This window comes from Pelophylax lessonae (genome assembly GCF_965119305.1).
Source record: "Pelophylax lessonae genome assembly, chromosome: 3".
NCBI classification, from domain to species: Eukaryota; Metazoa; Chordata; class Amphibia; order Anura; family Ranidae; genus Pelophylax; species Pelophylax lessonae.
In genome coordinates this window covers 656,626,682-656,651,338 of record NC_138770.1, presented here as the reverse complement: position 1 = coordinate 656,651,338, position 24,657 = coordinate 656,626,682, and the positions used below count along the sequence as shown (strand labels likewise).

At 45.2% G+C, this 24,657-nt stretch overlaps 1 protein-coding gene across 1 annotated transcript in view; it reads left to right on the top strand.

Moving 5' to 3' along the window:
* The window catches only part of RTN4 (reticulon 4), a 133,957-nt gene that overhangs the window by 35,203 nt on the left and 74,097 nt on the right, over positions 1 to 24,657 (top strand). The window contains exons 2-3 of the mRNA XM_082249290.1: positions 1,690 to 1,746; positions 6,437 to 8,686. Coding sequence (XP_082105416.1) covers positions 1,690 to 1,746; positions 6,437 to 8,686 — 2,307 coding nt within the window. The remainder of the gene's footprint in view (positions 1 to 1,689; positions 1,747 to 6,436; positions 8,687 to 24,657) is intronic.

The following is a 24,657-nucleotide window of genomic DNA, read 5'->3' as shown; positions in this document are numbered from 1 at the left end:
TAAGATCAGATGGAGGATCGGGTTGGGTAAGATCAGATGGAGGATCGGGTTGGGTAAGATCAGATGGAGGATCGGGTTGGGTAAGATCAGATGGAGGATCGGGTTGGGTAAGATCAGATGGAGGATCGGGTTGGGTAAGATCAGATGGAGGATCGGGTTGGGTAAGATCAGATGGAGGATCGGGTTGGGTAAGATCAGATGGAGGATCGGGTTGGGTAAGATCAGATGGAGGATCGGGTTGGGTAAGATCAGATGGAGGATCGGGTTGGGTAAGATCTGATGGAGGATGGGGTTGGGTAAGATCTGATGGAGGATGGGGTTGGGTAAGATCTGATGGAGGATGGGGTTGGGTAAGATCTGATGGAGGATGGGGTTGGGTAAGATCTGATGGAGGATGGGGTTGGGTAAGATCTGATGGAGGATGGGGTTGGGTAAGATCTGATGGAGGATGGGGTTGGGTAAGATCTGATGGAGGATGGGGTTGGGTAAGATCTGATGGAGGATGGGGTTGGGTAAGATCTGATGGAGGATGGGGTTGGGTAAGATCTGATGGAGGATGGGGTTGGGTAAGATCTGATGGAGGATGGGGTTGGGTAAGATCTGATGGAGGATGGGGTTGGGTAAGATCTGATGGAGGATCGGGTTGGGTAAGATCTGATGGAGGATCGGGTTGGGTAAGATCTGATGGAGGATCGGGTTGGGTAAGATCTGATGGAGGATCGGGTTGGGTAAGATCTGATGGAGGATCGGGTTGGGTAAGATCTGATGGAGGATCGGGTTGGGTAAGATCTGATGGAGGATCGGGTTGGGTAAGATCTGATGGAGGATTGGGTTGGGTAAGATCTGATGGAGGATCGGGTTGGGTAAGATCAGAAGAAAACAGACAGGTGGACCGTTATCATCCTATCTCCCATAGAGCAGAGGGGGGCTCTGACAGCTCAGTCTCCGCACACCAAGCGGAGACTGAGCTGTCATCCGCCTGCTCATCAGGGATTGGCAAATTGATCCCTGCTGAGAAAAAACGGACTCCGTCGGGCTTACTGCCCGTGTGAACGGAGCCTTAAGGAAAATTTATACAAGAAAATTGAACATGTATGGCATGCCTAACTTACAAATTTTAATTTGTTTTTAGATCTCTCCTCTTTCATATGTGTTGTCATAGAAATTTGTATGTCTTGTCCTAAACCTGTCATTTTAATATTAATAATGCGAATTGTGCACACAATGGGTAAAATGGGTGTAGACTGGAATTAAGGGAACTTGTGGCTATTGCAGTCGACCAGTCATTGTTTCCTGTTCCTATGAGCAACTGGTTTTAATGAACGGGAACCCAGTGCGTTGCATTTATTTGTGTAACATCAGGGTAATCTATATTCATAGTACATAGGCTGCCACAAGGACCACAGTGCACCTCCAAACCATGCCTATCCTTTGTTGGCAATGTGTGGTAGCACTCTATATGGCGTGCTGCAATGCAGGTTTGTTGGTGTGTTAATCAGAATGAGTGCTGACGAGTGCACGGCATGCTTATGCGTTGCTGTAACGGTGTGAAACCAGGTAGATCTGTCCTATTTAATAAAATTCAAATGTTTCTTGCATCATGTGTTGTCTTGTTTGTGTTCCCTATTGCCCCTGCTTGTCTATTACGCATCTTACTTCTGCTGAGGCTTTCTTGTGTTTGTTTTTCAGATGTGAACCTCTTTCCTCTTCCTGCTTCATCTGCACCTCTGATGCAATCCTCTGCAGGCAAGTTCTCTCTGCTCCGCTCTGCTGTCGCTGTTTTTACACTGGCTCTATGTATCTGATGTCCAAAAGTATACTGCCTGTCTACCTCTAACTCTTTTCTAGTTCTTCTGTGTAATAACACTTCGTAATAATTTGCATGGAAGCAAAATGACCATTACCAAAGCTGAGAACTAGAACCCCCCCCCCCCCCCCCAAACAATTTTCATCCCCAAATCTTCTTGTACAACCAGAATATTGATGTATAAAAATATCGCACACCTTTTAGAAGCCGTTATGCTAAACACTGTTTTCTTCTAAACTGGTCCATGTAGCAACTTAAAGTGGAGTTCCACCCATTTTTGGAACTTTAGATCTTTGTAATCCCCTTTAAAATGGCTTTTACCAATGGAAACTTTTTTTTTTTGCTAGTAAATACCTTAATTTTGGCTTTATTCCTCCTCTCCTCACTTCCTGGTCCGATCGGCGATGTCATTCGGCGATCCGCAGTGTCTGCTGGGATGTATTCTACTTGCAGTAGCTGTATCTGTACTGAGCCGTGCCTGCCCCGCCTCTGCCCCGCCTCCTCTCATTGAATTGCATTGTATGAATGTATTAAGGCTGTTCTCTGCCCAGCCTCCGCCCCGCCTCCTCTCATTGAGTTGTATTGAGAGGAGGCGGGGCGGAGGCTGGGCAGAGAACAGCCTTAATACATTCATACAATGCAATTCAATGAGAGGAGGCGGGGCGGAGGCGGGGCAGGCACGGCTCAGTACAGATACAGCTACTGCAAGTAGAATACATCCCAGCAGACACTGCGGATCGCCGAATGACGTCATCGCCGATCGGACCAGGAAGTGAGGAGAGGAGGAATAAAGCCAAAATTAAGGTATTTACTAGCAAAAAAAAAAAAAAAAAAAAAAAGTTTCCATTGGTAAAAGCCATTTTAAAGGGGATTACAAAGATCTATGTATTCCAACCTATTAAAAATGGGTGGAACTCCGCTTTAACTTGGGAAAAGCAGCACTGTTTGTGGGGTTCCTAGGCACATTTCTAGCTTTATGTGGACAGGGGGTGGGGGCAGGGAATACTGTCATGGTGTTGTAGGTCCAACCCAGAAAAAAGTTTTGGATATATCTCAGACCTTTACACCGTGCAAAGCTGTAGCTCATAAGGTTGATAGCAGACTCCGCCTATGCTATGCCCAATGCATCTCGCTTTTCCCTGGGGCTTATTCATGGAGGTCCTCCATGTAAACCGTCGAGCGAAATGCATTGGATGACATGGCTTGCATGGAGTCTTCTGAGGCTGCTTTCATCCTTATTGCATACGACTTTGCACAATGTGCGCTCTGCGATATATCCAATGCTCTCACATTATCTATGGTATCAGGATGGATTCCTACTATCTAGCCTGCACCCACAATATGATCCATTAAATATGGCTGTGAAAGCCTAAACTGAGACCCAAAGCTTGCGTGTGTTTTTTTATATATACACACACACCTATACATGCATGCACAGGTTTCTGGAAAAAAGGTCCCCTCTTCTTCTTCTAATGCAGTAGGAATGGACACCTAATGGTTCATGGTGTCAGGCCTTGTACTGCGTGTTAATTGCCCTCTCATCAATACAACGGGTCAGGGTTGCTACTTTTTTCACCATATTGATGAGATGTATATACCCCAGAATATGCCTAGGGATGAACGTCAGACAAATACAATAATACATAGATGAAATAATAACAAGGCAGCTTAATTACCTGCTAAAGGATCTGTACCTGTCTATTCAGGCCTTTAAAGGCTAAGTTCACCTTTTGTGAAAAAAAAAAAAATGCACATTTTTTGTAGGAAAAAAGAGCATTTATGTTTTTCACAGGAGCCTGCAGAACATTGCACTCACAATCAGTAGATCACGAGCGCAAAGCCAGGCTGCTTCATACTGCTTGCAACTCTGTGGACCAAACCTGTGTTTGGGCTTTCAGTTACAATTGTAAGCAGTGTTAATGGACTGCAAGGTCACTCATCAGCACCCTTGCAGTCCATTGAGAACTATAAACAGTCTGCCAAGGTGGCAGATGGCACTTGTAGTTCATTCAGCCGCTGATTGCTGTGAATGAATGATGCAGCTGTGTGGGCGGAGCTCCTCACAGCCAGATGTGACAGTGGGTGCTGGGAGAGAAGCCCACTGCCACAGGGAAGGGGAGTCTGGCGGTGGGAGACATGTAAATGGGAGCATATAAGGTGAACTTCTATTTTAACAGGGCTCTATCGTGCAGCAGAGCAGGTATGACCTTTTGTTATGGACTGTAAAGTGATACAGTGGACAGTGAAGGAGCAGCAGGAGACTCATGCAGTCGTCTCTGTTCCTCTGCTGTCGTCCTATTATCCTGTTCCTTGCGAGCACATTTTCATGCTGCATACCTTATTTGATTCCCATTGCAGCCTCTTCCTCTTCTGATCGGATCGATCCCTGCTGAGCAACACGGATCCGCCTGCGGAGGCGGACCGTGTGAAAGAAGCCATAGGCTATACAGGAGATTACAAGAGGCACATAAATGAAGCCAAATTGGGGTACCTACCCTTGTTGGTTTAAAAAAAAAAAAAAAAAGCATATAATATATTAATGCATACATGGCTACATTTGATTTTTTTATCGGCTTTAGACATCCGACACACGTCAATATTGTTTTAGTCTTCAGCACTGCGCTTGTGCACCGACATTCAGTGCATGTGCCAGCTGTTGAACATATTAGGTGACTCTAAAGTTGGCCCAATAAACTATATGGCCAACTGTAACCCCTGTATATGGTAGAGGTGAAGGTAGGGTTTGTGGCTTCTCATCACAGCTGTCAAAGTCAAAAGGTGTGTAAGGGCAGTCACACTTCAACAATAATGCTTAGCTGATTACCAAGCGAATGTGAGAGAGCCTTTAATTGGATTCATGGGTAGTGGACAACTCACAGCTGTCTAGATAACCGGGCAAAGAGCCACACATTGTTTTGACCCACTGGGTTGGCTATGACATAAAGATTAGGGAGACATTTTTTTTTTAAATAGATTCTAAAAACAAATTCGATGTAGTTGCGGCTCTGTCCTGTAACAGGCAGAGTGATATCAAATGCACTCCCCCTGTGACAGGAGAGTTACAGGAAGCATCGGCTCTGTATGCTCCCTACTGCGCCGCTCCGTGATCTCCGCCAGCATTTCCCCGCCAGCAGTACCAGCTAGCAGCAAGTCACGTGTGCTAGGGGTGCAACTAGCCCCCAGCACATAACTGTAAATATCCCAGCATGTGCAGTGCTTCTGACTCCTACCACCATCACCACTTCAAATCACTGAAGTGGTCATGGTGGTTGGAGTGTTCCTTTTAATATCTCTCAGAAGTAAAGTACACAGGGGTCGAATGCCGGGCAACATCAGCCGGTTAGTTAAAAACTGGCTGCCATTGGACCCGTGTGTATGGCAGCCGGTCCGACTGAAGTCAACCAATCTGCATGCACAAAAAAAGCGGCTGCAAACATTTTTTAGCTGGCTCCTAGATTTCAAGCAAATTTGTCAAGCTCTGGCGTCTGGTGAACAAGCGCCTTCCTTGCCCATCCTGCCCATCCCTTGTCCTTGCCTGGGCAGCAGCGACTTCTAGTGATTGTCGGCTTACACAGAGATTGGTCAGGTATGATATATATCAGGGATATGCAAACTGTGGCCCTCCAGCTGTTGCAAAACTACAAGTCCCATCATGCCTCTGCCTATGAGTGTCATGCTTGTGACTGTCAAGAGTCTTGCTATGCCTCATGGGTCTTGTAGTTCTGCAACATCTGGAGGGCCACAGTTTGCATATTCCTGATATATATGTTCAAGCTGGACCAATGTAACTTTGCAAAGAAAGAAATTCTATCCAAACTTCAGCCCTAACAAATGTACAGTATATTAATGTAGTGGTCATTTTGGTTCAGATGATAGAAGTGGAATTTTCTTTTTCTTTTTTGTTTAATTTGTGTTCTTTCTTTTTCTGGAATGAATGTAAAATAAACAGCCCCCCCCCCTCCCCAAACAAAATGGAGTTGCCCAGTGTGCAATTATGAACGCACACATTGAGGACCACACTTGGATGTCCTGGTACCTCGAATGAACGATTCATGAAGTGATGTCTCCTGGTCGGTTATGCACATTTTAATGCTCTCCGGTCCTCAAAAATCCACAAAGGAAGGTGGAAGAAATCAAATGTAATACTTGTGCTTCCACTGATGACTGGTACACTTTTTTTAAAAGGGCTTTTAACCCTAATTGAAAGGAGCCCCGTTTCATAGCCTCCTACTTACCAGAAGGGGCCAATCAAATTCCAAGAAGCCAATCTATATGAAAAAACAGCTGCTAATGTTCATGAGCCCTTTCTTTTATTTATTGATTTAATGCTATTTTTCTATGGCTGTTTAAAAGTGCCTACTACTGGCTTTCATCAGACTGAGTGAATTCGGATTTCTATAACAATTTGCCCCCCTCCCCCCCTCCTCCCAACCCCCCTTCTCATCTGCAATATGTCTTCTATAGCTCTCCTGAAATGAGTCTGCTTCTCATTTTAAACTGGTAAACCCCTATAAGCTGACTAAATTTCTTGCTTTGAGTGCTTGCACTAACACTGTTCCCTGTTACTCTTCCTTAAGTAATCGGTTTTCTTTCTGCTTGTCCTCTTTCCTTTTCTGTTGGTCGCTACAGATAATGTAATGGATTTGCAGCAGCCTTCTAGCACTGAGCCAGCTGGCAAAGAGGACCTTTCATCTCTGCTGTTTGAATCTACTACTACCCTTCCTTCTTTGTCTCCTCTGTCTCCTGATTACCCTAAAGAGCACACAGCCACTATCGCTTTCTGTGCTGCCTCCGCTACCCCAGAAGCTTTGCAAAGGTATGCTACAGAGACTGACCATTCTGGAGGAAGAGACTACAAATACACTTTTGGTCTAGGAGGTGTTGAAGATGTAATGTTTTCCGATAGAGGTTATGCAGTTGAACATCCCACGTCTCAGCTAGACTCTGCATCTGTAGACCAAGCAAAACTCTACTCCCAGTCTGCTAAAGAGATGTTTTCAGGAATGCTTCAATCCGTTGGACCGCCTCACGAAGAGTTTTCAGATCTCAAAGAAGCAGTCGATGAGCACTACGCAGACTTCAAACCAATTGTTAGCACGGTGAGCTACGAATTTAAAGATATGGCTCTCGACATTAAAAGCGATGTCGGTAATTTGAATTTTGAATCTATAAAGCCTGAAGGAAAAGACATTGAAGAGAAGGACATAGACCTATCTGATGATATATCTCCTGCATCTCCTGAAGCTATATCTGATTCCTCCAGTTATGAAACGCTTGCTCCTTTACAAAAGGCTGCACCATTGGCATATGGAGGAAACCCATTTACTGACATCAAATCTGAGAAGAGTGTGGATGGAACGGAGACTTACTCGACATCCCATTTAGGTTCAAACGTTGCAACCGTTAATCCTTTCCTGGAGCACGTTGACAAAGAAGCAGAGTACATCACATCCAACAATGAATCTGGAATTGTAGGTGCCCAGGCTTCCGGCAAAGCCGAAGGACTCACTCCTGATATTGTACAAGAAGCTTATGAAAGTGAGGTATATGACATTGGCATACCAAAGTTGAATTACGAACCAAAAATAGATTTGGTTCAGACCACTGCGAAAGCATCACAAGAAATTACCCCTCAAACACAAAACACGGCCCTGTTTGAAGATTCAAACTCCGTCTCTTCACCAGTTCTTCCTGATATTGTCATGGAGGCACCGCTGACATCTGCCTTACAGCCTAACTTTTCCCCAGCAGGACATGTTGGCGGCGTCAGTGAAGAGAAATTAAAGTTTGAATCCGAGAAACCGCCATCATATGAAGATGCTATTAATAAGGCAAGCTTGAAAGAGAAGGAAACCACCGTGGCACATGTTGAGCCAATGAAAGAGGCTCAAGCTGTAGAGGCTGAGGCACCATACATATCCATAGCATGCGATTTGATAAAGGAGACTATACCAGAAAAAGTTACAGATTTCCCCAAGGGGCTGAAAAGTGAGTTTGATTCCCAGTATACTGCACATTATGATGAAAGCTCTCCGGAGTCCGAGCCCAGTGAACCTTCATACAAGCATTGGAAGGCCGAAGTGATTTCAAAGGAAGAAGCCACCACAATGAAGTCTCATGATTATGCATTCGAAAAGGAGCAAGAAAGCGATGAGGAAGAAGTTGTGAATAAAGCTTATGTAGAGACCGGATCCGACTTTTTTGAAACCAATTTGTTGGCCAAGGAACAAGTTACACAGTTATCCAGTCAGGAGAAACCTTTACAGATGGAGGCGTTCGGAAAAACTGTCTTTTCTGAAGAGGTGCCTCCCATCCACAAGCCTGTGCACTTTGAAAAGGCATTCGAAAAGGAACAAGAAAGTGATCAGAAGTGGCACGAGGGAGTTGTGAATAAAGCTTATGCAGAGACCGCGTCTTACGGTTTTGATACAAATTTGATGGCTAAGGAATCCGTTACTCAGTTATCTAATCAGGAGAAACCTTTACAGATGGAAGCATTTGGAAAAGCTGTCTTTTCTGAAGGGGTGCCCCGCACTACCGAGCCTGTGCACTTCGAAAAGCCATCCGCTGTATCGCTTGTTCCGGAGTTTTCAAAACCTAGTAAGGAGGATCAAGTTGAAGTTAAAAAGCAGGATGATCTTGTCCTGAAAGAGGAGCCGAAGAAAACCGAAGACTTCCATCCGCAGCAAAAAGCCAAAGAGAGTGCTCAAGCTTCTGAGGAATTACTAGACTTTAGTAAAGGGAAGTCTGAAATTGAAGACACTATTTCAAAGCCTGCACCACCTACTAAGGGCGCAGATGTTGTCATTTCATCAAGTACAGACAAAAAACAGCCCCCAGCTCCACCTGCGTTGGGCGCTTGCAGTTTCAAGACCTCAGGTAATCAACTGTATGCTTTGCAGTATGAATGTCACATTCAATGAAATCCTTTAACATTTTACAATAGTTTGAAACTTGGGTGTGTTGTGGTGGTGAAGTCCTGCCAGATCACTTCAGGCTGGCCCCTTTTGCAGGTATAGCTATATAAAACCTTAAAATAAGTGCCCATAGTGTTTTAACCACTTTACCACCGGAGGATTTTGCTGTCTTACGTCTGGGCCACTTTTTGCGATTCGGCACTGTGTGATTTTAACTGACAATTGCGCGGTCATACAACGCCGTACCCAAACAAAATTTACGTCCTTTTTTTTCCCCACAAACAGAGCTTTCTTTTGGTGGTATTTGATCACCTGTGCGTTTTTTTTTTTTTTTTTTTTTTTAATTTTTGGCCAATTGGTTTTCTGCTACCTATGTTTGGTAAAAAAAAAATCACAATAAGCGTATTTTGATTGGTTTGCGCAAAAGTTATTGCGTTTACTAACTAAGGGAAAGATTTCTGTCATCTTTGGTGTTTTTTTTTTTTACGAGTAATGGCGGCGATCTGCGATTTTTTTTTTTTTTTTTTTTTTTTTTTTTTTTTTTTCCGGGTCTGCGACATTGCGGCGGACAGATCGGACCCTTGACTGACATTTTTGACACTTTTGGGGGTACCAGTGACATTACTACAGTAATCAGTGCTATAAATATGCACTGTTACTGTAAAAATGACACTGGCAGGGAAGGGGTTAATTTTATTGGAGAGGGAGGGGTTAATGTATGCCTGGTGCTTACTGACGTGTGGGGGGAGGTGACTGAGTGACACAGGGACAGATCGCAGGTTTAGCTATGCTGAACCCTGCAATCTGACCCTGCCTGTCACTTAGGAGATCCGCCCGCTCTGTTTACACAAGCAGGCGGATCTCCAGACTCGATTCCCCGACGATCAGGGAAGAGCAGCGGCAATCGCCCCTGCTCCTCCCCTGGCCCGACTCCCGCTGTGACTGAAAACAGCGGGAGCGAGAAAGGGCAGTGTCTGGCGCCGTAGGTCTACGTCGCCAGACGATAACGAACCACTTTGCCACAGTAGAGCTCTAGTGAGCAGTGGCAAAGTGGTTAAAATCCAGTAATACTCTAACCCTGCTCTACAGTGCCATGGTAGTTCATTAAGAACTACAAGGCGACAACCACAGAGGATGCTGGGGCTTGTAGTTCATTCACACACAGAGCTGATTTTAGGAAGTGACAGCTAGTGCGGGAAACTTCTTCCCATACAGCTGCCACAGGGAGAGAGGGCAGCAGCTGCAGCATTGGGGAACATGTTACATGTTCCACACTAAAAACCTGTTCCCAAAGGTGAACTTATCCTTTTTAAAGTGGGGTTCTGGGCAACAATTTTAACTTGGTATTGTTTAATTGACGGACCCACCCCCCTTCCTTAACTTTTTTTTTTTTTTGTCTTTTTTCTCTGTCGACTTCCCCGTTACCTCGCCAAGGCGAGGTACATCGTTTCCGTGGCTGCATCGGCTCCTGGGATTGATGACCTAGGAGCCCATGCAGCTGCAGAAGTGACTCCTCCCCCTCCCGACGCCGCCATCCCTATAGAAACCAGGTCGTTGCAGTGGGGCGGGCTTGCTTCACTCTGCTCATGTGCGAGATCGGGAGGTGCATGCTGGGTAGCCAGCATGCACCTAATTCCGGAAGAGAGACCCAGTGGACTTAACCTGCCCACAGTTAGGATGGCCGTTCTCTGCAGAAGAACACAGTAGGTAATCATTGCTTCACAACAAGCGAAAAGAACACTGTTAACGATTGCCATTTGTAGAACGAGTGATGATAATCCCTGGGGTTCATTTAAAAAAACAAACAACGTCCGAAACTCTGCTTAAGTGCCGGTTTACGTTTCTGCGATGTGGGAACGCTGCGAATAGAACAGCGTGTTCCTGCATCGCATCCACACCCCTGGCAGTTCACACTGCCATATGCGATACACTGGGGGTGTCTATTAAGTTAGCGACACCCCCAGATCATATCGCAGTGCGATCTGCAAGTTCGCACAGAATCGGATCGCACTAGTGTGAACCACCATGTGATCCGATTCTGCTGCGGACCAAAAAAAAGGGTCCTGTGCGAGTTAGGTGTGATTTGCGGTGCGAATTCAGCCATACAAGCTATAATTTTAGGAGCAGTGCGCTCCGAATTACATGCGATCTCTGTGATCGCACAAATGTGAACCAGCACTTACGCTTTGACAAAAAAAGCCTGGAAGCTGATTAGTTTCTATGCAGAACGGCACCAGATTTTGCACACTCCAGCTTAAGTAAATCAACCCCCAGAGTGTCAGCGGGGAGGATTCCTCTATTCACCTGAAATGTGGATGGAGAATCCATTCTTCCATTCTTGGCCTCTATGGGCAGCGTCTAGGCTGGTTTATAGATTTAGCCTGGTCTGTGGCAGCTGTAACGTTTAATAAGGGATTACATTCTGCCCAACTTGGCTCAAACTAGAGAAATATTTGGGTTGAAGTTGACTTTCAGTGTTGAAGAACAGAGCGAGGATCCAGCTTTGTACTTTGGCACGTTTGATATTTTTGGGGATTTTTGTGACTGTGATGACTGGAGAAGGAATGAAATAGAAGAAGCTGTTGGTATAGTGCAGATTGCCATGCCCAGTGTAGATGGCTGTGCCCTTGTGTTTTCTATTTTCAGTTGGGTCCCCAGGGAGGACAGTTGTTTCCCTTGCTGTAAGCCCAAGTTGTCCCTCTGATGACGGGCTCTATAAACAAGGGCCTGTGTTTTGTTGTCAGGGAGCCGATGTAAAGTCGCACACTGTATATTCTAATGGTGAATGGTAAAGCACTGGTCTGAGAAGCGCTTTCTGGGGTGTTATTTGTCACACTGCATTGTCACATGTTATCCAAACACTCACCCTCTATTCATATAGCATGTCAGAATTATATTGCTGGGCTCCAGCAGGAAAAAGCAAATTATATGTTCATATTTTACATTTTATAATTTATTTATTTATTTTCAATTTGCAATGCATGTTTTTTGTTTCATATAATGAATTCCAAAGTAAATGGGGTTTTTCAGCTAGAATTGTTGAATTGGTTGTAAACCCTTACATCTACCCAGTCAAATTACTACCCTTAGGTGAAACGTTGAGATGAAACCAATCCTCCTACATAATTTGTACCGGTTTATCTGCAGTCTTCTCTGCAGCCATTTAAAGTCCCAAATTTTATACCGCTTGTCTGAGCTTTCAGAAAGCTGGGGGAGGGAGGTGAAATTACTCTGCAGAGCTTATGGCTCTTTTCCACTGCAAGTACCGGCTAGTACCGGCTCGGCTCTACTCGGCCCTGCTTGGCCCGGTTTGCTTTTCCATTGCGTTACCGCATGGTATAGTGTCGGAACGGTTCGGTACGGTACGGTATAGGTTTGCTTTTCCACTAAAGTAGTACTAAAGTTAAGTGGGTGGGATAACAACGGGGTGGGTGTGATTCTCTGACCAATCAGTGGCTAGTAGTGACTGCATGCAAAGGATTGTGGGATATGGTACCAGTTTGGTACCTGTTGGAACCACAATCGAGTAGGTACTGTTTTTTCAGAGCCGTACCGTTCGGTTCCATGCAGTGGAAAAGCAAACCTATACCGTACCGTACCGAACCATTCCGACCCTATACCATGCGGTACCGCAGTGGAAAAGCACAAAAGCGTGCCGAGCCGGTACGGTTCTATGCAGTGGAAAAGCGCCATTAGTGAGGGCAGCTTTTAGAGAGAAGGGACCCCCCCCCCCCTCACAGCACCCGAGCTGAAGCTGTCAATCACAGGCTGTGTGGTGGAACTCCTTCCCCCGTCGCCTTTTTTACCTTTTTGGTGTCAGAAGTAACTCATGCAGATAGACAGAATTTACACTTAGTGCTCAGTAATGAGACCAGTACACATTAGAGATGGTTATGTTTTTGTTCATTTTTCATATCTGAGGTTTACAACCACTTTAAAGCCCCGTACACACGTACTGATCATTGGCCGAACGATCGGCCGTCTTTTGTCCAGGGCTGTCGTTTCGGTTGAAAACTGCAAAAGGCTGCACACTAATTTTGTCGGCCAACAACAGCCGACTGCAGAAGTGATGTCATGTGATGGTTAACTTTCCGTGTCTTTTTTTTTTTTTCTTTTCTGAGCATGCCCAGTCTTGCTAATCTGCTGTCTGTCGGCCGAATTCTGTACTGACTGACGAACAATCGGCCGTTCTGGTGTTGGCCAACAAAAATTTTAATGCCTGCACGACAGATTCTGTTTGGCCAAAAATGCGCTGTCGGCTGTCGGAAGCATCATACTATAACACTAACAAGCCTACAATCGGCCGATCGGTCATCGGCCGAATATTTACGGCCGACAATCGGTACGTGTGTACAGGGCTTTACCAGAAGTAAAGTCTGCAATTTTTTTTTTTTTTTTTTTTACCCATACTAGCACATTATGTGACACTTGCCTGCAAACAAAGCCCACGTCTTCCCCGCTGAGGCCACATCCATCGTCGCCCGCCTATCTTCCGGGTCCGTGGTCTTCGGCTGTACTACTGGCGGGAGCCACGTGGCGTCACTCCTGCGCATGCGTGCTGAAGCTGCCGGTCACAGGCGGCCGTTCAGAGTGCATGCACTGATATCATCGGTTGCATGCAATGTAAATATCCATCTCCTAAACGGGGCATGTTTAGGAGATATTTACACTACCTATAGGTAAGCCGCCTTATAGACATAAAGATAACCAACATAGAGCAATAATGGCAGAAACCAGAAGCGCACTTCATACTGAAAAACTGTCTCTAAATAATCTCAAATATAATGGGTAGCTTCAGTTAGTTCATAGATGTGAGCAATAAAGAGTAGTTACGGTATCCCAGTGAGAAGATTAATGAAAGCACCACACACTCCGCCACCGATCAGTGCCACCGATCCCAATGAAATGGCCACTCGCCAAAGGATATTGCCCTCCACCCTCATGGCCGGGCAAACTCGTTTTGCAAACTGGACCAATAAAACCTATATCCCACCCGAGCCATCCATAAACTCCTCCAAGCTCACAATGCTCTGATATGAGTAAGACCAAAGAAAATGCCTCACTAGTGAAATAACGTTTTAAAAGTTTTCACATTTATTCAAACTTGAATATAATGCGCTCACACTCTCCAAGATAGAATACAGCATAACGGGCCGGTATCAGCGGTTCTGTCGGATCACACCATCTCTACGCTGGTGTCACAAGGGCGTGACTGTACGGCACCTGGAAGCAGCTGTTGGGGACCTGGTAAGCGGATCCAGAAGATCGGGACACCAGTGTGGAGAGGGTGTGATCCGACGGAACCGCTGATATTCCGATTTAAAAAAAAAAAACATTCAGGAAGCAGCAGGATCACTTCTGAATGCCCATCAGCCAGGCTTGTATCGCTCAGTGAAAAGCAACCCACCACAGACTGGTGTAGATGAGCCCCTATTTTAATTGCTGTGCTTCAGGTTCTTCAGCACAGCTTTCCGGAACTTCCTGTTGAAGTGTGGTTACTGAGTATTCCATAATTGAGGGACTGCACAGGTGTTAGTGGCTGTCCTTTTTATTAGTTTGGGAGCAGCAGGAGGAGAGAGCAGGGAAGTGGCTTGATGTGGGACTGGCTGTTTTTAATGCACACAGAGGGATGATTTACTAAAACTGGAGAGTGCATAATCCTGGAGCAGTTGTGCATGGTAGCCAATCAGCTTCTAACTACAGCTTGTTCAATTATGCTTTGACAATAAACCTGGAATCTGATTGGTTTCTTTTGAAGGACTGCATCAGAATTTGTTCTCCCCAGTTTTAGTAAATCGGTCCTATAGTGTCTCGGCTCACAGCTGACTGGGAGCATGCATGCAATGGTGGCTACATACACTATATTGTCAAAAGTATTGGGACGCCTGCCTTTACACACACATGAACTTTATTGGCATCCCAGTCTTAGTCTGTAGGATTCAATATTGAGTTGGCCCACCCTTTGCAGCTATAACAGCTTCAACTCTTCTGGGAAGGCTGTCCACAAGGTTTAGGAGTGTCTATGGGAATGTTTGACCATGCTTATTTGTAGGGTCAGGCACTGATGTAGGATGAGAAGGCCTGGGCTCAGTCTCTGCTCTAATTCTTCCCAAGTTCTATCAGGGATGAGGTCAGGACTCTGTGCAGGACAGTCAAGTTCCTCCACCCCATATTTGCGCATATATCTTTTTATGGACCTTGCTTTGCTATGGAACTTGACTGGTCTGCACAGATTCCAGACCTCATCCTGATAGAACACCTTTGGGATGAATTAGAGCTGAGACTGCGAGCCAGGCCTTCTCATCCACATCAGTGCCTGATCTCACAAATGCGTTTCTGGAAGAATGGTCAAACATTCCCATAGACACACTCCTAAACCTTGTGGACAGCCTTCCCTGAAGAGTTGAAGCTGTTATAGCTGCAAAGGGTGGGCCAACTCAATATTCAACCCTACGGACTAAGACTGGGATGCCATTAAAGGTCATGCAAGTGTAAAGGCCGATGTCCTAATACTTTTCACAATTAAATTGGAGTCCCAGCAGGGGAAAATAGCCATTCTAATTCTTGATTTTGCAGCACTTGCTTTGGGGACGTTCTCATTCAGGTAGAAAAGAAGCCTTGTCAGCATCAGGAAACTGTGTGCGATGTAGGATAACTCAGCAGTATTTGAAACCGTATAGAGTATCTGGATAGCAGAGGTCACCATCCTGGAGTCTGGTTGGTGGATGCCAAATTAAAGCTTGGTAACATGCTTTAAAGCGGAGTTCCAGCCTCAAAACTACATTTTGACATCTGCTTGCTTTAAGTAACCTGAAAGAATTGGATAATCAAAATTTTTTTTGCTTTACTTACCTTGTTTTTTAAAGAAAAAATACTCGCCTTCCTTCCACTTCCTCCCTCTCCGGCCCGCGCCCTGACTTCCTGCTTGCATTGACTCCTGGGAGATGAACGTCATCGCTCCCAGGAGTCAATGCCCTGCACCGGTCCCGCTCGTCACTTTCGGCGCAGGCGCGTCATTCCCTGCTAAACAGCTTCTGAGCATGCCCAGAAGCTGTGCAGGGATGACGCTCGAACAACTGGAAGTGACGAGCGGGGCCAGTGCAGAGCATTCTGGGACCGAAGAGGATGCTCCGGCTTCAGCTGCCCACACCTGAGATGGCAGCACTGGACAAGACCTTTTCAAGGTAGGTATTTCTTCTAAAAGGTAAGTGAACCCAGGGACAGTTCAGAGGCTATCATTGCTGAAATGCACTAGCCCTGACTGTCCCGGGGGTATTTTTATCGAAAAAATTTTTTTGAAGCCGAAACTCCGCTTAAAAAGTTCCACTCCTGGGAAAAGTCAAAAGAACCTGCCTAGCAGTGGGGCTGTCCGTCCCAGCTGCAAGGGTTAAATGCTGGTTTTAGGTGTAGGGGGATGGGAAAACTTTCTTACCAGAGCTGCCAGCAGGCGGTACTCCCCTCTGCTCTTGCAATTCACTTTTGTTGCTGTCCAAAGCAGGGCTATGGACTCTGAATCGATCTTTGTTGGGACATCGGAGCTCCATGGCATAGAGGAGAAGAGGTTGGGGGACTGGCCTTGCAGCGCGGGGGATCAGGTAAGGAAAACTGCTTTCCCTGGTCCTCCTAGATGTAAATGATCAGTTAACCCTCGCAGTACTGGGGCAGTCCCACAGCAAGAGCATTTTTTTTCTTCTTTCTTTCCCTGGCGCTTAAAATGTATCTAAAGCCAAAGCCTTCTTTTTTTTTTTTTTTCCCACTTGCTTTTGGGGAAAAAGTAGGGTAGGATGGGACCCAGTCATTTTCTGTTGCGGTCTGTGTCCTTGCCTGGAAGATTCACTCCCTCTGTGTGGTTACTATTATTGTTAGGACTGGGAATAAGCAAACCTAAATGCTCTCAATGGAACAAGAACAGAAAGAATCTTCCAACAGGGACCATGATCTGGGGGGGGGCGGGGGGTGTCCGTTTTATTTTGGAGGGATTTCTGTATTTTCTTGTTTATGGGACTGAAAGTGCGCGGAAAAACCCGCTGCAAATAAACATTAAATCTCCTTTTATTTTCATGGGCCAAAAATAAAGAAATGTATAGAGATATATAGATATATTATATAGAATCCTCAGCCATGAAATAGAATAGATTTTGAAAGGCTGCCATTAGCAGGGCTGGATGGTGCACCTATATCTTCCACCTACACCTAAATGCTGGAGCCTTGTGCACCAGGGCTAAACCTATAGTGTGCATGTGCCCCACATTCGCGGCTGCCCTGCGCACTCCAACAGAGAAAATGTTTAGACTTTTGGTAAAAAAATTTTGGTTTTTATTTCATGTTCATCGTGAAAGTAAATAGAACGTTTGTATTGGGTTCATGAACCTCGGCGTGAGCACCTTGAGCACGATCACCATCCCTATACTGCCATCTGCTGTCTATAATGAGGAACTGTTTGTGACTTTCAAGATGTATTTAAAATGTCTTTAAAGCATACCTCTGACCATTTCTGGGCTGCAAAATTATCCGCTTTCATTAGGATTTCCTGATTTGAGAAGTGTGTTTTACTTATTGCTTGGAAACTAAACTGTCATGAGAAGTTTTCAAGGTTTGTATATTTTATTTTCCTGCTGAGAATCCATTGAGGTCCAGAACAGAGGTACACTGTGCCCTCTAGTGGATTCTCCAGAGATAGAGAGATGGTAGAGCTGCACGATTCTGGATAATAATGAGAATCCCAATGAGAGAGCGCGTGCAATGAGGTACCCTAGATCTATTCGCTGTAGACTTGCATGCTAATGTGTGCCTTCCTATATAGGACTTCATGCACACAAGTATTCAGCATGCAGGGCCTGCATTGTCAGTCTCTCTCAGTAGCTGCAGCTGCCTATTGACATGCAGTTATTTGCCGGGGGGGGGTTGCATAAACCATACATGTATGCTCCAAACAGTGTGCCTTTGGAGCTGGTGTCCATGTGGGTGTTTTACGCAACACGTGGTGCATATCCACATACTGCTGCATCTTTTAATTCATCTCACTGGACCGCAGTAAGCCCCAACTGTGGGTTCCTGGACAGTGAATAAGCTGCCTCTGTACAGCTGTGTGCATGAAGTCATAGGACAGAAGTCACTAAATGGTGGACTGCAGTTCAGATCAGGACTTAGTCACTGTCCCATCTTAAAGAGGTTGTAAACCCTCGAAAGTTTTTTTTTTTTTTTTTTTTTTCTGTAACCTGAAAGAGAAACCCATAATGAGCTAGTATGCATTGCATACTAGCTCATTATGAAATACTTATCTAAGAACGAGCCCCCGCCGTGCTGCCCGCTCACCTGTATGACAGGCGACATGTCCAGTCGCCCGTCTTCTGGGATCGCGGCATCCGGCCATCTGATTGGCCAGAGCCGCGGTGACGTCACTCCCGCGCACTGGAGCAGACGTCACGGCACGGGGCTCTGAAGAAACGCCACCAGCGGCCGTTCCTTCAGAGCGCATGCGCCAGTGACGTCACTGGCTGCATGTAAGGTAAATATCTCCTAAACGGTACATGTTTAGGAGATATTTACAGTACCTATAGGTAAGTCTTAATATAGGCTTACCTATAGGTAAGTGTCAGAGGAGGGTTTACTTCCTCTTTAAGCCGCAACGGTCCCACCATTTAGTAGCCAGTTCTTCACCTCAGCAAGAAATTAGTATAAACTAGTGGTACACCTAAATGAAACTTTCTGTGCAGAAACCAAAAATTCAGGATGCACTGAAATTGAAAAAATATAAATATATATAATATATTTTAGTATTCCATTTGACTTTTTAATTATCTTGAATTTAAATGAGTATGAATTTGTCAGCCTTTATCTGCACCTTTTTTGAATCCTGCTTGCTGCATTTTTGGTGCATATTTTGCAAAGTTTTTTTTTTTTCCCTTTCTTTTTTTGCAGTTTGAGTCCCATGACCTATGAAAAACACACCATAAGCAAGGTAAAATCACTGCAAAATCATGGGCGTTTTCAGCAGCCATTATCGGCACTTTTTTTTTCTTTCTTTTTTTTTTTTTTTTTCTTCTTTCAGCACAACGCTGAAAACCCTGTTCGGCTGATTTTCCGGTTTATCACTTGTATAAACAGTAACTTATGCATGTAAGAATAAAATGGGTGGCAGTCTTTTGTAAATGGCACCTAAGCAGATGTAAAGTACTTTTTTTTTTTTTTTTTTTTTATTTAAATAAACATGTTTATTTCAATATCTTAATGGGGATCCCAGCTTAGAAAAAAAGCTGTTCATTCGAAGGGATTGCATGAGGACTCGAGGGCATACAATGCGATTAGAGGAGAAGCGTTTTAACCTCAGGCAACGTGGGGGGTTCTTTACTGTTAGGGCTACAAGATTGTGGAATTCTCTACCACAAGAGGTGGTTTCTGCGGGAAGTATGGTGGCTTTCAAAAGACTCTTAGACTTGCATCTCAAGGATCAGAACATTCAGGGCTATGTGAGATGATTACAGCCACACACACCTACACAGGTTGAACTGGATGGACTATTGTCTTTATTCAACCTCCCCTACTATGTAACTATGTAACTATGTTCTACTTACTTGCTCTGTGCAGTGGTATTTCACCAAGCAGCCCCTAACTGCCATTTCTGGGGTCCCATGCTGGTGCTCTCGGCTCCTCTTCTGCCTGTGCCACCATAGGAAGCTACTTTCTAAGGAGGAAGACATGTGGGTGGGCTCTGGAGCCCTGTTGTGCATCCATAGATGCACATGGGGTAGCCCAGCCCTGCATGTGGCTCTCTGCTTGCATGGTTTGACAGCAGCAGGTGCCAAGGGTTCCCACAGCGGCCTCTGTGCCCTGTGAGTACAGTGCTGGATAGAGTTTGGGCTCAGGCAAGAAATAGAAGTGGGGGGGGGGGGGGGCTGATACTACTACTGGGACATTTTTTGCCTTTAATATAGGTAATGCATTAAGGTGAAAGTCTTTCCTTTAGAACCAATTTACCGGACATGGCTGTCTTCTTATACATCAAAATTTACATTGGTGGTTCATGGGGAGAATTGCCCCTTACAAATTACTGTTACTGGTATCTTACCTTCTCAATCTGAGAGGCAAAATTGTTTCCAGTGTCCAGTGGAACCCTGGTTGAGAGAGGCTGCACTACATGTACTGCCAGTCTTATTCTTGCCATGCTTTGAAGTTATGGAACCCTTGAAGGAGCAGATATCTCTCCTCTTGTCCTATTTTGTATACGGTTGTGTGGACTCCCCAACACTTGTTTCATGTGGGCCCTTTTTTACAAGGATGACAAAATAGCTAGAAAGTAGTTGCAATTTCTTCATGAGCATCCTAAATAATTGGCAGATGTGTTCTACTGGATTTATAAAGCGCAGAACTCTCCTCTTTTGACTACCAAAGATGTCACTCAAGTTTTTTTTCAGAAGCCCACCTTGCCACCTTTCCCCTGGATCCAGTTCCCTCACCACTGCTACAGTCACCCTCTTCTATCCTATTCTCCTTCACTGACATCTTCAATCTCTCCCTCTCTACTGGCACCTTCCCCTTCCCTGTAAAACATGCGCTGATCACCCCCATACTTAAAAAGCCCTCTGCGCTTGTTTTTTACCTTTTTGGATAGTAAAACATTTTTTTTTCTGCCAGTAAATACCTTATACAGCCCCCTTCCTCTTTCTTGTCTGGTAAAAAGCCTTGGCTAATGACCTCATGCACAGCTCTATCTAACTCTTGTGAGAGTTAGCCAGCAAGGGAGAAGGGATGAGAGCTGAAAAGCTGGAGGGGGCTGGATGAGGACATTTAACAGGAGACTGCAGAGATCCATGAGTATTTATCAAGAGCCGAAATGTGCAGGGAAGCTGTGTGTGGAGATAGACAAACTGTTAAAAAGTGTTCCTTTAATTTTTTTTTAATCACGAGCATAGCATCAAGTCAAACTCCTGGGATATTGATCTGGTCAGTTAAGTAGCAGAGGGGGTTGTTAATCAGTTTCAGCTGCATTGAAGTTAAATTAACAGGGGCATTAAATGGGCAACAATGAGACTACCTCCAAAAGTCTCAAGAGCATGGAAGAGATTCCAGAAGACAGGCAGTTACTCTAGCAGAGCTGGACAGGGCCATAGAAGGTCCTTAACCCATCAGCAGGACCGGTATCTGCTCCTTTGTGCATGGAGGAACAGGATGAGCACTGCCAGAGCCCTACAAAATGACCTTCAGCAGGCCACTGGTGTGAATGTCTGACCAAACAATCAGAAACAGACTTCAGAAGGGTGGCCTGAGGGCCTGATTATCTTCTAGTGGGCCCTGTGCTCAATGCCCGGCACCATGGTGTTCGATTGGCATTTGCCATTGAACACCAGAATTGGCAGGTCCGCCACTGGCGCCCTGTGCTTTTCACAAATGAGAGCAGGTTCACCCTGAGCATATGTGACAGACGTGAAAGGGTCTGTAGAAGCCATGGAGAACCTCACTCCTTCAGTCTCTTCTCTCATTACTAACCGACCTATCAGCATGGATATCACACTACTTCCTTAAACGCAATCTTTCGAAAACGTATTTTTCCCCCGCCTGTGCCCCCTCCCCTGAATTCTCCAAGATCAATAATACAGCCATTGGTCCCTCCCCTCATGCCAGGGTACTAGGTGTAATCCTAGACTCTGTCCTGTCCTTTCAGCCCCAAATCCAATCGCTGTCCAAAATCTTGCAGACTTCACCTCCATAACATCTTCAAAATTCACCCCTTTTTTAACCTTTGAAACCACCAAACAACTCTTCCACTCCCTTGTTATCTCTCACCTTGACTATTGTAACTCCTCCTTGGCTTACCTCTCCGCAAACTATCCCCTCTTCAGTCTTATCATAAATGCTGCTGCAGACTCTTCCATCTCACCAACCATTCAGTGTCCACCCCCCTCTCCACCAATCCCTACACTGGCTTCCCATTGTCTAGCTTCTAACAATAAAAACACTAACAAACAATACAAAGCCATTTACAACTCTGCCCCGAGCTATAGCCTCAATGTTGTCTCCAAATATCACCCAAACTGTCCTCTCCGCTCCTCCCAAGACCTCTGCTTTTATATAGATCCCTTGTCTCCTCCTCCCATGCTAGTCTCCAGAACTTCTCCAAGGCCTCCCGCATCCTCTGGAACTTACTACCCCACTCTTGTCTGGCTTTCTCCTGCTCTGTCCACTTCTAGGTGATCCCTGAAGACTAATCTCTTCAGGGAAGCCTATCCTGCCTTCAGCTAATTACTAAAACTTCTATTTGTCCCATCAGTTCATTACTCAGCTATTACCTTTTTTCCACCGGCACCTCCATATTTGTAAGCTCACAGGAGCAGGACCCTCCTAACCCTATTGTATTGTTGCTGTATTGTCTCCCAAAGTGCTGCACAAACTTTTTTGGCCTTTGGCAGTTAAGTTACAAAACAATTCAATATAATAAGGTTAGGAGGGCGCTGCTCATGAGAAGAGTCGAATGGCTCAGTGCGCACGGAGGCGGTACGGAATGGTTGCAGCAACCTGAATTTTTCTTTGTGGGCTGTAGCTACCAATTTTAAAGTGATATTAAATTCTGTTTTTAACACTTTCATTAGGTGATTTTAACACTTTTCCCTCGTTAACTTTGACTGCGGATTTAAAATTGTGCGACTTGGAAGCCATCTGTTGTGGCTTCATGCACAGATGCCTATGCAAGTCGCACTCGAAATCGCCAGAAGTACTGCAGGAACTAGTTTTCTCTTTCGTCCACCGACGGACGTAGCTGCTGATGTAAATCATAGATGGATGGGTAATAAGCCCCTCCCACTAGAAGTGACCAGGTAGAGCTAAAGGCTTTGACACACCTGGGGGGGGGGGGGGGGCAGGGTCCCTGGGTTATTACCCCTGGCCTCACCGTTGCATCTTCAGTTTAGTTGCAAGCAGTGAATAATAACCAAAACCCAACTCTTCAGAGCAAAGAGGGGTGGGAGCTACGTCCGTCACAGCTCAGTCTACGCAGGCGTTGAGTGCCTCTTGGGCTTTCCGCCATCCGGTGTCAGTGATGCAGGTTTGCAAGGCGGTCACTTGGTCGTCTGTACATAAATCAACCAAGTTTACAGAGTGGATGTGTTGGCATCTTCAGATGCGTCCTTTGGCAGCAAGGTAGGCCGCCATTTAAGGAGCAGTCTCCTTTTCCTTCTTTTTTGCTTTTGCTACAATTGAGCCCCAGTTATTGCTTGTTGGGCTCCATGATATATAGTTGGCTTTGTTAGCCGTGGGAATTGCATTCTTTAAGTTTGTCCTTTCCCCACCCCTCAGTGGTTACGCTTTTGGACTTCCCATCCATCTATGATTTAAAGCGGCAGCTACGTCCGTCGGTGGACGAAAGAGAAAATGGGATTTTTTACTTAGCGTAAAATCCATTTCTCTGAGTCCACCGATGGACTTAGCTCCCACCCCTCCTTTTCTCTGATTTTTTTTTTTTTTTTTTTCATCGCAGTGCGCTCCGAATCACATGGGATGTCTGCCATCGCATATATGTGAACCGAGCCTTACACATAAAAACTATCTGCGTTTAAGGCTACGTTCACATGTCAGCGATTCTGCCCGCGATCCGGAAATCATTGCAAATCGCGGGACGCCTGTGTGTTGCCCTTGATTTGCAATAGCACCTGATTTCCTTCCGCCTGCCGAATTGCGGTAACATCGCACAAAAAAAAATTGCGGGACGCATGTTGCCCAAAAAAGGTACAAGAGCTTCTTTCGGGCGTCCCGCAATTTTTTTTTTTTTTTTTTGCACGATGTTACCACGATTCAGCAGGTGGAAATCGCGGCAACATCACACAGCGTTTGGGGTGCTATTGCAAATCACGGGCAACGCACAGGCATCCCGCGATTTGCAATGATTTCCAGATCATGGGCAGAATCGCGGGGATTCTGCCCACGATCGCTACGCCGATATGTGAACGTAGCCTCCTAGTTGCATAAAAATCAGCAGTTGGCATCACATTTGTTGATTCCCAAATAAACCATACATGATTAACATGCAGCGGTTGATATAAGTAGGGATGTATAACAATCCATAAAAACAAGCAGAAAAAGAGGTAATACCCCATAGGGGGCAATAAAATATGGGCTTTTAAATGGTGACTCTGAAATAATCACACATTAATACATATATAAAAAAGTCCTATCAATATTTATTACAAAAAGCCGTTCAAAAAATACATATAGTTGCTAACCTGTTTCACGGTATATTAGAACCGCTTATTCAAAGCAATTAGTTTGTCCTTATCAAGCTTCACAGATGTCCATTAGCTGCTATAACTGTAGATGGAATATATTCCAGCTAAGGGGAGACAACCGGTGAGTGCATCAACGATGCAAGGCCGTGTATCTTGTCAGGGGTCCGGAGTGAAATTAGATACTTTAAAGAAGTTTTTTGTTAATCAATCCAAATGGGATTCACAGCAAATCCTCTTACAGCATCAACACCGCATGCTCATACATTGACAGTGAAATACAGAGGTCCTGCCACCAGATGCAGGCAGGGGGTGTGTGCTTGCTCGATGGTGACTGCAGATATACAAGGTTGTCCTTGTACTGGATCCCTGCTGGAGTTTTCCATGTGAAGTGGTTACAGTTCCTTTTGGATTGATTCCATCTAAAGCCTACCAAGCCAATTTGACCTCAATAATTTGAGGGTCCACTCCTTCCAGTAAGGGGAATTGCTTGATCAGTGGGTGTTGTGTGGTTCCATCTGTCACACTGAGGGTGGTGCTGGGATATTCCTCCTTTTGGCTGGTTTTCCATAAGGACTTTTTTTTTTTTAGATCTTGTTATACATTAGAGCTGCACGATTAAGAATCAAATCACAATCTCCATTCAACCCCCTCATGATCCTGCATTTCCACAAGTGCAGAGCCTTTCTCTGCTCAGAGCTGTCAAAAAAGCTGGCTCAGC